General features: G+C 49.8%; 1 protein-coding gene across 1 annotated transcript; it reads right to left on the reverse strand.

The window, feature by feature from the left end:
- Positions 1 to 16: 16 nt before the first annotated feature.
- ALG1 (ALG1 chitobiosyldiphosphodolichol beta-mannosyltransferase) lies at positions 17 to 10,398 on the reverse strand. Its single transcript, XM_040459077.1, has 13 exons — positions 10,156 to 10,398; positions 9,158 to 9,235; positions 8,935 to 9,038; positions 8,333 to 8,481; positions 6,546 to 6,635; positions 6,130 to 6,240; positions 5,577 to 5,698; positions 5,347 to 5,385; positions 4,975 to 5,034; positions 4,049 to 4,159; positions 2,743 to 2,857; positions 1,771 to 1,846; positions 17 to 691 (listed from the first exon to the last, which is right to left on the reverse strand). The coding sequence occupies exons 1-13, from the start codon at positions 10,361 to 10,363 to the stop codon at positions 560 to 562; spliced, it is 1,395 nt and encodes a 464-aa protein (XP_040315011.1). The 5' UTR covers positions 10,364 to 10,398; the 3' UTR covers positions 17 to 559.
- Positions 10,399 to 14,289: the final 3,891 nt, after the last annotated feature.

Below are 14,289 nucleotides of genomic sequence, written 5' to 3' on the forward strand. Positions count from 1 at the left end.
AGTAAACAAACCTCCATAAATCAAAAATGAATTTTTGGCTCAGAAACAAGCATTTCATTTGGGCAAATAAAAACAGATCAAGTATGTTTCCCCCCACCAGTGCCTGGACCCAGTCCATCACGAAGCCAACCCTGTTGTACATGTGGCACGTCTTATTAAACTCTTACAAGGCAGCAGACTGCAGTGCCTGTCCTCAAGGCAGGAAAGACAATACTAGGGACACAACAGGGCAGATGCTGGGAAAGGCAGACACCGTAACAGGCCTAAGAGATGTTGACGATGCCACGTGCAAACAACAGGAAAGTAATAATACTGGGGGGAAAGAAAGACTCAGATCAGGAGGAGAGGAGTGATTGAGAGCCTCGAGGGAGGAAACCAGGGTGAACCAGTTTCTTGGGCCACAAACTGGGTCATAAAAACATTTCATTCCACAGCCGTCATTCCAGCTGCTGTCCACTGGGAGGCACTGCTCTAAAGCATTTGTCAAGGCCAGATAGGCTAGAAGAGGCTAAAAGGAATTGGGCGTCGCTCAGGAGCTCTCAGTATTTGGCCCAAAGGGTCATGTGTCCATAACCAAAGGCAGCACCGTCTGCTTCCAGCTCTCATCCCAACGAAGCTGCTCTGATTCCCGGAGGTTCTGCCGGAACTGGCTTAGTTTGCCAGTAGGATCAGGAAACGCTGAGAAAAGCATCTAGAAGAAAAATAAAGACCAGAACTTACCCCATCACTGCTTCCCACCCCTATCCCAGGTCCCACCAGAGAGCTGTCCCTCCTCCTTCCCAGCAGCCTGGATTCTGGTCCCACTCCAATCACAGGCAGCCAGGCCAGTGATGCTACTGAAACCCTCTGTCACTGCACTTCAAGAACCACTCTCAGTGTCCTGGAGCCCCCAGCAGGCCTCCTGCTCTGACCCAGCCTCCATGGCAGGCTTGGCTAAGTAAATGTTCTCAAAACACAGCTCTGACCCGGAATATCCCCGACCCAGCAAGCCCCTTCCTCATGGGGCACAAGAAAACCCTCACACCCTGGCCCGTGCTCCTTCCCCTTCTCTGCTCCTACTTAACAGTGCAGCCAGGCTGCAGCATTTTCCACCCACTGTGCCCTGCTCAGCCACAGGCCACTCCAGCAATGTTCTGTCCACCAAGAGCACCCACCCTCAGCCTCTGCCCAGCACCGTCCAGCCCACATGCTGGAACTAGGCAGTCTTCCAGCTTTGCTAAACTTTATCAGGAGTCTCCAAACTAAGCCAGTGGACCAAATTTGGCCCCCAGCTGTCTTTGTAAGCACAGTTTTACTGGAACACAGCCACACCCCTTCATTCACAGGCTGTCCGTGGCTGGTTTCATGTTACAGCAGAGACTATGGCAAAGCCTAAAACTTTTTCTATCTGGGCCTTCCCAGAAAGTTTGCTGCCCCTGGTCTCAACTGCCAAGAATGATGATGTATTACTTTTGTAGTAAGTGCCCTTTGAAGACTCCCACCCACCCTCAGGGAAAGTTTGGGAAGCCCCCTTCACGCATCCCTCCTACTCAGAACCAGTCGCTCCCTAGGCAGAGCACACGGTCTACCAGCTCTGGCATCATCTGTGTGGTGTAAGCTCCACAAACCCAGAGGGCAGTCAGAGCATGTCCAGACCCCCGAGCCCACTGAGGCCCAGCCTCTGAGACCACTGCTCCCGGCCTTAGCTCTCGGATCCAGCCTGGCCGGCCACAGGAGCAAAGAATCGGGGGGCGTGGGTCGGTGCCCTGGCATGGGGGCAGACGTGATTACCTGCAGCTGAGCCGCCAGCTCCTCAGAGCCCTCAAAGACCAGGCCATTTTCGTCATGTTTCACAAGCTCGTGTAAGCTGCAGAGGGAATCACAGAACCAAGAGGTGCCTAGAGAAACCCAAACCCTGCGGTGCCCACCCGGCCTCCCACACCACCCCTCCCACAGGCCAGGCAGGGGTCAGAACAGTCTGCTTTCAGTGAGTCTCAGATTTAGCATCTGAATAGAAAAAAGGCCTGCAGGGATACACATTAAAAATCCAAAATGATTCCAAAGAAGAGGTACAGTGAACACACATTTGACCTTTTCTGCTCTATGCTCTTTTCAGTGACTATGTGCTCAGCGAGTTCTCCATGTTTTTCTTAATTGCACAGCAGAGAAACAAGGTGAAAGGCAACCCCACTGGAGGTACACTTGGCATATTAAGGATGACTTTGCTGGGTCACCAGAGAGTTGATGCCAATGTGCCCAGAGCTCAGGGTCTAACAGAGGCTATTTCCCATTCAGAGGCTGGCTCCTGAGCTGGTGGTGGAGCTACTATTTCTCTTGTACTGAACCTCTTGTAACACCGCCCTCTCCAAACACCATCTTCACCAGGAAAAGTGGTGACAGAGAATTACACTCATTTAACGGATTCCAATTCAACTGTATGAGCTCAGAAAGAGAGAAATAAAACCAGGTCAACTGTGCGGTCAATACCAGCCACCCGTCTATCCACGAGCAAAGGCCCCCTAAGTAGAGAAGACACATGTTTTCTGTCGGACATCAGCTCTCCGTGGAAGCCCACCCCTTCAGAGGGTGCAGCCTGCCCACAGAAACCCCAAGGGCCCTCCCCCCAGAGGACCACCTGGCAATGCTGCACAATCTTCCAGGGCAATTCCTGGAGCAATTTTGACCTCACTGGCAACACCCCCCCTCCACCCCCACAGCTGATTTGAGAACCGAACCCCGGGAAGATTGAGTTACTGCTCCTACCACTGGAAGTTCACGGCACACACGGGCAGACAGCACCCGAACATGTCCACCACCTTCATGGGCAGGTCCAGGCCGCTGGAGGATTTGTGCAAGCACACACCCAGGTCTGCCGACCCTGCGAGGTGGGGGCAAAGGGAGTGGTCAGAGCACCACCCATGCACCCGTGGAACACAAACCCTGAAAGGACTGTGGATCGACACCCCAAGTGGGGAATGGAACGTGGGTAATAATGCCACAGGCTGGAGAAGGCCAAGTACATAGCAGACCTCCCCAACTGCCACTCCCAGCCACTCGGCCCTGTTTGAAAACTACCTGCCTGTCACGAGTAGTTTTCTTTAGTCAGACCCCCTTTGTCTACTTAACCACAATTTCTTTAAAAAGAACCTGTAGCAATTATTGCTTAAGGGTTCAGAGTTTCCGCTTGGGATGATGAAAACGGTTTGGAAATAGGGCGATGACTGTACAACACTGAACATAATTAATGTCACCAAGTTGTACATATACTTTAAAATGGGAAAATCGTTAAAATAGCAAATTTTTATTGTACGTTTTATCACAGTAAGGAGGGGGGGAAAAACGTAACAGAAAACCAGCTGTCTCTATGAAAATAAAGCCAAATAAACAATCTGACACCACTAAACACTGGCTAGAAAACCCCTGCCAACCAAAGGCTTTCCGCTGGAGACTGCTCACTGGCTGCGGGAAGATGAGGCCTTGGAGATACATCAGCACTAGGCCAGCACGCCCCTCCCAGAGAAAGGAAGACAGAGGAAGCCAGGGAGACATAGGGGAGTCAATGCTATTTAGCACATTATTTCTACACCTCCCAAGCCACTGCCCTCCCAGACCTGGGGAACGTGGACCCCAACCCAAGCCCAGGACCAGCCTTCTGCCCAGATGGAAAAGCAGGACTAAATGGAGGGCTTGGAGAATAAGAGGACCCTCTCAGATCCGTGGAGAAGACGTCCAGGCCCCAAAGGCAGGAGGAGCCGGCACACCAGGAAACAGCCTGGATCTCCCCCAAGTACAGCCAAGAGCTCCTCCAACAAGTTCCTGGCACATGGCATCCCCCTGCCCCACGTGGCCCTTGAGCAGGACCCAATCCAGCCTCAGGCCTGTGTGTGTATGGCCCTTGGTCTAAAAATGACTTTTACTTTGTATAGGGTTATAAAAACAAAGAATATACAACAGAGGCAAATAAAACACTATCTGGCCCTTTTCAGGAAAACTCTGTCCCCCGTACCGTAAGATACTCCTGTTTAACCCTCAGCTCTCTCCCTGCAGTCCCCCTACTGAATGCCCTTACCTAGAAGCAGGGGGTAGTCCTCAGCCTCCAGCCACGGAGTACAGACTTGGATGTGCTGGAAATGCTTCTGGCCGATGAGGCCTCTGTAATACTCCTTCAGAGGCCCTTTGCCTTGCAGAGAAAATCTGAGTCACTGCACTGGGCCCATCTCTGGCTCCATCCCATGGCCTTGGGACTCAGAACCCCTGCACAGGTGTCAGGAGAAGGCCCACATTCTACAGCTGTGATCAGGTCCCCATGTGGCCCCTTCCAGACCCCTCAGGGGTATGCACCCTGACCAGTGAGGCCACAGCCCTTCCCCCAGCAACCTGCATCAGTGGGTCTCAGGCTGGAAAGGTGGCCAAGATAAACTCTGGCAAGGCACCAGAGTGCCAGCTGGATACAACTTCTCACCCAGACAGGCCTGTGTCTTGCTTGATGCCCCAGGTGGCATGGTGTGTGCAGTGGGCTCCTAGCCACCCCTGGGAGCTCTGGGGCCAGGAAGAGGGGAGTATGCAAGTTGGGGCAGCAGGCCCAGGACCCTGCTTCAACCACAGCTCTCTGCTTCTCTCTCCCATCCTGGGCTACTCTGGAAGCAATTTTACATTGAACTCTTTAGTTTAATGTGGATTCTTTCATTTAAAAAAAAAAAAAAAAAAAAAAAGATGCCTGGAAATTGCTGCAAGAGTGGAAAGCTCAGCATCTCTGAGGCCATGCTATCCAAGATTCAACTAGAAACATGCCCTGCTGTCAGGCCCCTCTGAGCCTCAGTTTCCTTCTCTGTCAAGCTGGTATAGAAAATCCTGTATCACAGAACTGTGGTCAGAATTAACAACACAACAACATCACATGCCTGGCATGGGGAAGGCACACAATAAAGGGAGATGCCTTCATCCCCCTCCACTGCCCCCCTTTAATATGGGAACATGGAAGATCCTTGGCAATACCTGTTATCACACAGACCAGAGAAGGAAGGCTCTCTCCATCCAGGATCAGCTGTTCAAACTCTGTGTATAAAAAAATAAATGATAACCAGGATTATCTTGTCAGGTGAGGAGCGGTTGGGGGAGCACTGGGGGGACGCCTCTCCCAACCACAAGATCAGTTTCCCAGAGGTGGCACTTCAGACCTAGGGTCTGGTCACTCAGTAACCCAAATGGGGATCAGAGGCACCATCTCCACCACCGTGTTCTTAGGCTGGCCTACCCAGTGGCCCTGGGGGCAGGAACATGCTGCCAAAGACACCATGCAAGGCCAGGTGAGCACCTCACAGCTCAAGAGCCAACAAGCCCAGCTCCTGATCAAAGCCACACACCTACTTTCTAATGCTGCCAGCAAGATGGAGAAGTCTTCATCTTCTGTAAGAAAAGAAACCTAAATGTCATGGGCTGGTTTCTAGACGCCTCCCTCCCAACTCAATACTTCCCCTTTCTCATCAGGGCCCAATGTCCTTAAATACATGTGGGGCACAGGCCTGGCAAGGGCAAGGATAATGCAGGCTTAGCCAGGTGCTCATACAAGCCCCAAGGGTCCAGAAGGGTCCTGAGACCTGTCCAGCTCGTGCTGCTGACCAACAGGGCCGGCCGCCCACGAAGATGTGTCACCACCCCACTCTGAGGATCCCGCTCTGTGAAGGCCGACCTCTCTGTGTCTGGGTCCAGGGGTTCTGAGCTGAGGGAACAGAAACAGATCCCATGAGATGGTATCAAGCAGGCCCTCGGGCCCCAGGACAGCCATCTCCTACCAGAGTGAAGCCCATAGGCTCCCAAAGGTCAGGACGTGGCCATGTCAAAACCATCATCCAGCCTCTGTTGCAAAACTCTCCTCTGTTGTTGCAGTGCAAAAGCAACCAGAGACAATGCAAAAACAGATGCATGTGCTGCACTGTAATGAAGCTTTATTTACCAAGACAGGTGGCAGGCCTGTGGTCATAGTTTGCCAACCCCTGGATTAGTGGATTCCCAGGTCTGCAGCCAGACGATGAGAGAGGCCAGGCTAGCAGTGAGCAGACAGGGGACATGGGGCAGCAAGGACATGGGGGAGAGGCCAGACAGTTGCAAACACAAGAGAAGGGACATAAAGACTGGGGATGGGAGACCTACCAGGCCTTGAATGCAGAGTAGGTGCAGCTCAGCTTCATAAAGAGCCGGTGTTGCAGGCCCAAGGGCGTCTCTTTAAAGAAAGATGCTGGCTTGTCATAGACGGTCACGGCTCTGCAATGAGATCATTGAGGGCTCTAGAGAGAGCCAGAGAAAAGCCTACGGAATACATGATCCAAGAGGATCCAGAAAATAAGAGCACTCAGAAGATCCAAGTCTCAGACAAGGACAAGCCCTGCTTGGGGAAGCACAGAGACATGTTCTAAGACCAAAAGTGCATGGGGCATCTGGCCTCCTCCTGCTCCCTCGGCTTCCCAAACCAGGAACCCTCTCCCAGACCCTTAGGGATTTCTACACACCCTGCCAATAGGACATAGTAGGCATTGCAGCTGGGACCCCTCGCCTCCCCAGGCACCTACTTGATGCCCCAGTTCTGTGCCAGATCTTCCCGCATCGAGTTGGTCACACACAAGTTCAGGTGTGACAGGCGCCCACAGAGCTTCTCGTACCTGAAAAGACGTATCACTGTCAGCCCAGAGCCTTGGGCCTTGGGCCCCACCACCACCACCACCACCACCTCCACATGACTTGACACCTTCTGATGCAGAAGAACACAGGGCTGGGGTCTCTCAAATCGGGTTGCTGGTGAGGCACTTTCCCAGAGTTTGTGCTGAGTTCCATCTGTACTATTATTTCCTTTAAGTCATATCACTTTTCAGCTTAAATACGGTTAGAGGGGCGCCTGGGTGGCGCAGTCGGTTAAGCGTCCGACTTCAGCCAGGTCACGATCTTGCGGTCTGTGAGTTCGAGCCCCGCGTCGGGCTCTGGGCTGATGGCTCAGAGCCTGGAGCCTGTTTCCGATTCTGTGTCTCCCTCTCTCTCTGCCCCTCCCCCGTTCATGCTCTGTCTCTCTCTGTCCCAAAAATAAATAAATGTTGAAAAAAAAATTTAAAAAAAAATAAATAAATAAATAAATAAATACGGTTAGAAACCTTATCTCTAAAGAAGGGAAAATCTAGTCTCTCTTGCCACAAGAGAAAGAAATATAGTAAAGGCCTCGTTATTAATCTTAGCCACACTGTGCTCTTGCTGCAAAGGCTGTGGGGCTGAGGCTTGTGCATTACCAAGGGATGGTTTTAAAAATGTTAGAGAGGCCTTAGTGACAGATTAACTCCCAACTGAGACTTGAGCCCTGATCTGAGGGCAGAACTGAAAGAGAACCAGAAAGGGAAGGAGCACACAAGGTTGTTCAATGCCACTGGTTTATCACAGCCAGCTCCTCACTCAGGATGCAGAGAAGGCGAGAGAGCTGGACAGCCTGGGACTGAATTTTGATCCTCATACAACAATATCAGCTGTGTGGCAAGCAGCAAAATGGTGCTCGACCTTGGTTTCCTGGCTTGTAAACGGAGAGTGACCACAGGACGTTCTCACCAGGGGGAGTGTAGACTGAACAGGATAAAAGGCTTGGCCTGAAGCCTGACATGCAGCATGTATGCACTGATCGTTTGCTGCGGCAGCTGTTACCACCCTCAGTGAATGTCCCTCAGGGAGAGGCGGCAGATGTCGCCCACTCAGGCTGAGAACATGACTCTTCCTGCTCCATATCCAACCTGCTCCCACAGGCCCTTCTTCCCTCTCCCTGTCTCACTGACTGCAGCAGGCTGTTGCCTGAGTCCCATTGTCTAACAGCAGCTTCGGTTTTTATTTGGGCATCTGGTCTGGGTTCACCTGGGACCCCAGGTCTCACAGAAGAGCATTTCCCCTAAGCCTGAGACATCGGGTTACTGCAGCCCCCCTACCTCAGTGGGGTGTCAGAGCCTGGCCCAGAGGAGCACAAGCCAATCAGAAAGGGTCCCTGTCTCCACTGAGCCTGTCAGTGGGGGTTTGAGTGCCGGGAGAGCTCCCAGCACCTAAGAAACACCTCCAGGACGGAGTGTGGAGAGAGAAATGAGAGGGGATCCTGAAAATGCCCTTTTGAGCTTAAAGTCAGCCACGTCTCTGGACTTTGCAGTTTTAGGGACCAACAAATGCCCTCCTTGCCTTAGGCTATTTCTGTCACTTGTAACCCAAGTCAGCCTAATTCCCCAGCCTTGCTCTCACCCCCAAAGAGCACACAGGGGACAGCTTCACCAGGTCTCTGCACTGGCCCTTCTTCCTACCAAGGTTCAGGGAAGGTGTCTGCACCCTCTTCCAAGACCCTTACCACTTGGCCAGCAGAACAAGCGGGTGGCTGGAACCATGCACCAAACCCATAATGGAGTAGCCATAGTTGTGCCAGTCAATGACGAGCTTGCTTGCACAGAGGCAGCCCACCAGCCAGCACACAGCAATGGCAGGCAGGCCCGGGGGGTTCTGGGAAAGAGACACTCAAATGAAGAGAAGGAAACCCATACCATGGTCAACAATAATAAACTGAGTGAAAACAGTTGCAACATACATAACAAAGAGTCAATTTATCTTTACAAACCTCCTGATAATTAATAAGACTCTCTTCTCACCAAAAAACAAGTATAAAAGTCATAAAGGAAGGGGTGCCTGGGTGGCTCAGTTGGTTAAGTGTCCGACTTCAGCTCAGGTCATGATCTCACAGTTTGTGAGTTCAAGCCCCGGGTCAGCCTCTGTGCTGACAGCTTGGAGCCTGGAGCCTGCTTCAGATTCTCTCTGCCCTTCCTCCACTCACACTCTGTCTCTCTCTCAAAATAAAGAGACATTAAAAAAATTTTTTTTCAATAAATAAATAAAAGGCTGGGCAGTAAAGGAAACTTCACAATGGTTCTGAGAGAGCAAGAGGAGACTGACATTTACCTGGAGAAAGATGTAGGCTGCTGGCTCCCTGCACATCAACTTCCACAACAGGTACACTGACTGAAAAACAACTTTGACTCCATACTGAAAAATGTGGGGCCCAACTGCAAGTCAAAAAACACCCGTTACTCCAAAAGGAGTTCTTGGCAATGTGCGGGTCCTCCCCTCACCCACACACACACACACACAGATTCAAAGGAATCTGGAGTTGACAGCATCCTACCTGCAAGTTTCGGAAGTTCTGTCAAACTCACAATCTGAATTCTGTTGTTCTGCAAGAGCTCATCATAGGGTCTGGAGTCTGAAAAGAATGTCCCCTTCAATGCACTAGACAGGGCAATATAAAGTCAGATGATCCCCCAGCTCAGGCTGAATACTGAAGAGTGTTTTTGGAAAATAAGACTTTTCTCTCTGTTCCTCCATAGCCAGAACAGAGCATGAGGACACTTCTTGTCCAGAGTCTCCCCCAGAGAGGGAGGGTCTCAATGGTGTCCACCTTTATTTACTTAACACAATGCCTGGCACATAGTAGGCACTCAAAATAATCTAGATTCCTTGAATGGTGGATTTATCCCACCATGGGGAGACCCCTAGGAAGTCTCACCCCACTCCTGCACCCTCCCACAGCAGAATCTAAACAGGGACCAAAGGCAACCAGTGCTACTCCCCCTTTTCCCTGATACACGGTTGAGCTACCCTCTAAAGATGTCATCCTGAAGGAGGATGAAGGAGCAGACACCCCTGCTTTTGCACAGAGAGTAAAAGGTGGAAATGCAGCACAATGAAACCTCTCCTGCCTGCACAGCTCTGCACCGAGGGTGTGGGATGGAGAGGAGACAAGTTGTCCCATGAGACACAGCCTGACAAAAGTAGCCACAAGGAGCTATGGTTACCAGCACTGGCCCCCGAGTCACACACACACTAGATTCCAGTCCGTCTTTGCACTCACTAGGAGGATTAAGTGAGACTATATGATGAGTTCACTTAATTTAGCACACTCTTGGCATACGGCAGGCACTCCATTAACGCCAGCTGTTCCTAGAGACCCACCCAGCAGAAGCTGGGCAGAAACCTGGCCAGAACTAGATAAACCCAATCTCGGAGAGCTGTCCGAGAGAGGAGGGAGAAAAGGGACGTCCCCGTCCCGGCCCCCCTGGGCAGGTCAAAGCCGCGGGTCAAAGGCTGAGGGCTCAGCCTCCCTCCCAGACCCCGAGCACTCACTGCAGAAGCCCATAAGGGTCACGGAGAAGCCGCTCTTGACAAACGACAGTGCGTGGTACTGCATGCGGGGGCTGCGGCCCACGTCGCCCAGCACCACAATGATCACGTGCCAATCCGCTCGCCCCCGCCGCCAGCGCTTCCACAGGACCAGCAGCAGCAGCAGCAGGGATGCGGCCATCACCAGCACGGCCACGCAGGAGACCGCCATCTTGGCCGAGCCGGATGGCAGTCACGTGACGGCCCTCTGTGGGCCGGGTGCTCAACGCGCAAAGACCCAGCCTCCGAAGTGGGCGGAGAGAAGGAAGGTGGGGAAGTGGTTCCCTAAGTGGCGGCCCACTGAACCTCCCAGGAGCCTCTGGGGGCCAAAAATTAGTGATATTAAGGTAAAGCTTCTTCCATGTAAGGATCTAGGAACAATTTTTTTCAAAATTCTAAGATAACTTCAAAATACAGTGAAGCAACAATTTGTATGACTCTCATCAGCATAACGTTAAGAAAAGAGGCCAAATGCCAGAGTACACACTGGCTGGTTCCACATATATATAATCAAAACCACACTTTAACTGTTAGAAGTCAGGAGAGTGACCTGCCTTCGAGGGTCGGGGAGTGAGAGGGAGGGAGCCAATGTGAAGCTGGTGGGTTCTCTCTACTAACCTGGGTGCTGATAAGGTGGGGGTGATCCTTTTGGCACAATTCATCAAGCAACAAACTTGTTCATTTTTCAGGATGTTATGTTGTACTTGAATGAAACACTTAAAATGTAAAGGAAAAGGACAGAAGGAAGTAAAAAATATGATTTTAAGTCTATGTCGTAAGGGAAATTTTGCCACTGACCTTTTCAATTTACCTTCAAAAATGGTCACAGTGAAGAGTTCAGTGTGTGTCCACGTGATAGCCTTTTCACTTTGAAATGGGTCCCCTTGCTAAGAAACATCGACAGCATGGTGGTGAAGCCACCCTCACTGCCCTGGATGGGAGCTGCCCTAGAACCTGCAGAGCACCACCCGCCCGCCAGCTGTCTAACGCGCTCATGCATTGGACAAGGAAACAAAACAGCTTCTCCTCCTTCAATAAGAGCCTAGACAGGCAGCACCTTGCAGATGTGTTTCCCGAGTCCCTAGAGCCCAGGTCAAGACTTGGCATATGCTTCCCACCATGACTTGTGACTCCTTTTTTATGGATAAGGACATTAAAGGCCACACCATTAGTCAGTATGTGACAGAGGCAGGGCTTGAAATTTTAGCTAAAGAGGGAAAGGAAAGATGAGTACATATGTACAGATGGGAGAGAGAAGCAAATAGACACTGAGGGCAGCCTCCTTAATCCCTCAGATGCAGGTGAAGGGTCTGAGAGGCTGGAGCACATGCCCTGCCCACTCTCTCCACCCTTTTGTGGTGAGATGGGGCTGGGGTCTGAGACCTCAGCTTCATGGGTTCCATGATCTGGAATAAGCCACTCTCAATCAGTTGGCTTTTCTGACGTGTAATTAAAGGAGGGGACTTCTCAGCTCAGCCCCTCCTGCTCTGATGATCTATGAGGAAAAGGACCAGGTGCCATGGATATGACAAACCAAGAGTAAATGTCACATTCTGGAAGCTGAATTCCCAGTTGGAAAACGAGTGAGGATTGTTTCTCTAGGGAGAAAGGGACAAGATGCATCACCAGCTTGGGGTGCTTTGGAGCTCAGCCAGCCCTGGCTTGTTCTCCTTGCCCACTTGGCATACATCACATGGAAATTTCAGTCCTTCCAGAGGTCAGGAGGGGGTTGTTTCCCCTTCCAGAGATGGGAGGTTGAACCCTAGCAGGATCACCTCATGGTTAAGCTGTGGATTCAAGGATCGGAATTCCTGCACACCTCATACTAGCTGTGAGGCAATATGTCACAAGAAGTCACTTACCCCGTCCCCTAGAGCCTCAGATTTTAAGTTATAAAAGGGAATAGCAAAAGTACCCACTTCAGGGTTGTTTTAAGGATTAACTAAAGTGGTGATAGTGACAAGTCTTACCTGGAACATTCATTCTCAATGGTACGCCCAAAGGAATAAAAAATAGTTGTGGGGGGGGGGGGGCGCGAAATCTAGCTCTTTTTATGTATAAGGCACAATATAGATACAGTACACACAAAAATATACAGTATGACTGCAGTATCATGGGGTTACCACACAAAAACATATGCATGAGGAACTCTCATACATCATCACTGGTAGGAATGTAAAATGATGCGACCCCTGTGGAAAATCCTTTGGTGGTTCCTCAATAAATTAAGCATAGAGTTACCACAGGGCCCAGCAACTGCATCCTAAGTGTGTCCCCAAGAAAATTGAAGACAGGTTTTGAAACAAAAACTTGTAAATGAATGTTTACTCACAATAGCACAAAGGTGGAAATAACTCAAATGTCCATCAGCTTATGAATGGATAGGACATAATGTGATCTAGACACGGAAGGGAATGTTATTCAGCCATAAAAAGGAATGATGTCCTGATTCATGCCACCACATAGATGAACCTTGAAAACGTTATGCTGAATGAAGGCAGTCAGACACAAAACATCATATATTGAATAACTCTCCATTTCTATGAAATGTCCAGAATAAGCAAATCCATAGAAATGGAAAGTAGATTAGTGGTTGCCAGGGGCTGGAGAGTTGAGGAGGCTGGGGCGGGGGTGGTGGGCAATGGGGAGTGACCACTAATGGTTACAGGTTTCTTTGGGGGAGGGGGCAGAAGGAAAATATTTCAGAATCAGACAGAATCAGACAGTGGTTGAGCAACCTTGTGAATATACTTTAAAAGACACTGCTGAATTGCACACTTTAAAAGGGCAAATTTTATGGTATGTGAATTATATCTCAATAAAGCTGTCGTTTTTAAATGTTCAGGAAAAAATGTATAAAAAGGCTGGCGGGGGTGGCGGAAGGAAGGAAGGACAAGAATGAAATTAAATGGTTGGCCTACAGCATGCCCACGGAGACCATCAAGATGCACAGTTTGGTGGTGGCATTTTTATTATTTTTACAGATCTGTAATCTGTTAACTGCAGCCCTTGGGACCAGATATGTTTCTAACTTCAGAATTTTTTGGACTTTAACATTATTACGGTGCACATCACGTAACCATCCAGCAAGGTTCAGGATAGCACCTAGTAAATGAACATTAAAATTCCCACAGGAAAACAGATGTGCTTTCACACTGAATGAGCTAATAAGGGCTGAGGGTCTTCACTGTCCAATACAGAAGCCACATGTGATTGCTTGGCTCTTGAAATGAAGCTAGCCTGAGTTGAAATGTGCCTCGAGTGTAAAATGCCAGATTTCAAAGACTTAATTTGAGAAAACTGATATTTTTAAAAATGTTACAAGGTTGATCATGTTGATATTGATTATAAGTTGAAATGATGTTTTGGATCCATTGGCTCAAATTAAATAGATCATTAAAATTCATTTCACCTGCTTTTCTTTACCTTTTTTTTTTAAGTTTATTTATTAATCTTGAGAGAGATTAATCTTGAGAGAGAGAGGGAGACAGAGAATCCCAAGCAGGCTCCACGCTGTCAATGCAGAGCCTGACGTGGGGCTCAAACTCATGAACCATGACCTGAGCCAAAACCAAGAGTCTGACACTCAGCTGGCTGAGCCACCCAGGTACACATTCTCTTTTTTTAATTTTTTAACGTTTATTTATTATTGACAGACAGAGATAGACAGAGCATGAGCATGGGAGGGGCAGAGAGAGAGGGAGGGAGACAGAATCTGAAGCAGGCTCCAGGCTCCAAGCTGTCAGCAGTCAGCACAGAGCCCGACACGGAGCTTGAACTCACAAACCAGGAGATCATGATGTGAGCTGAAGTCTGATGCTTTACCGACTGAACCACCCAGGCACCCCCTCTATTTTTCTTTAAATGTGATCATCTAGGAAATTTTTTCAGTACCCATGTGCTCTGTCTTTGCAGCTCATATTCTGTTTCTAGTGGCCAGGCAGGCAGGCAGGCACTGCCCTAGGGAGGCTTCTGTCTCTTCTGGGCAGATGTGCAGTCAAACAAGCTTATTCCAAATTTATTTTAAAAAAGAAAAAAAGTGGGGTACCTGGGTGGCTGAGTCGGTTGAGCATCCAACTTCAGCTCAGGTCATGATCT

The sequence above is a fragment of the Herpailurus yagouaroundi genome, unplaced genomic scaffold (genome assembly GCF_014898765.1).
Source record: "Herpailurus yagouaroundi ecotype Mexico unplaced genomic scaffold, PumYag 222, whole genome shotgun sequence".
NCBI lineage: Eukaryota > Metazoa > Chordata > Mammalia > Carnivora > Felidae > Herpailurus > Herpailurus yagouaroundi.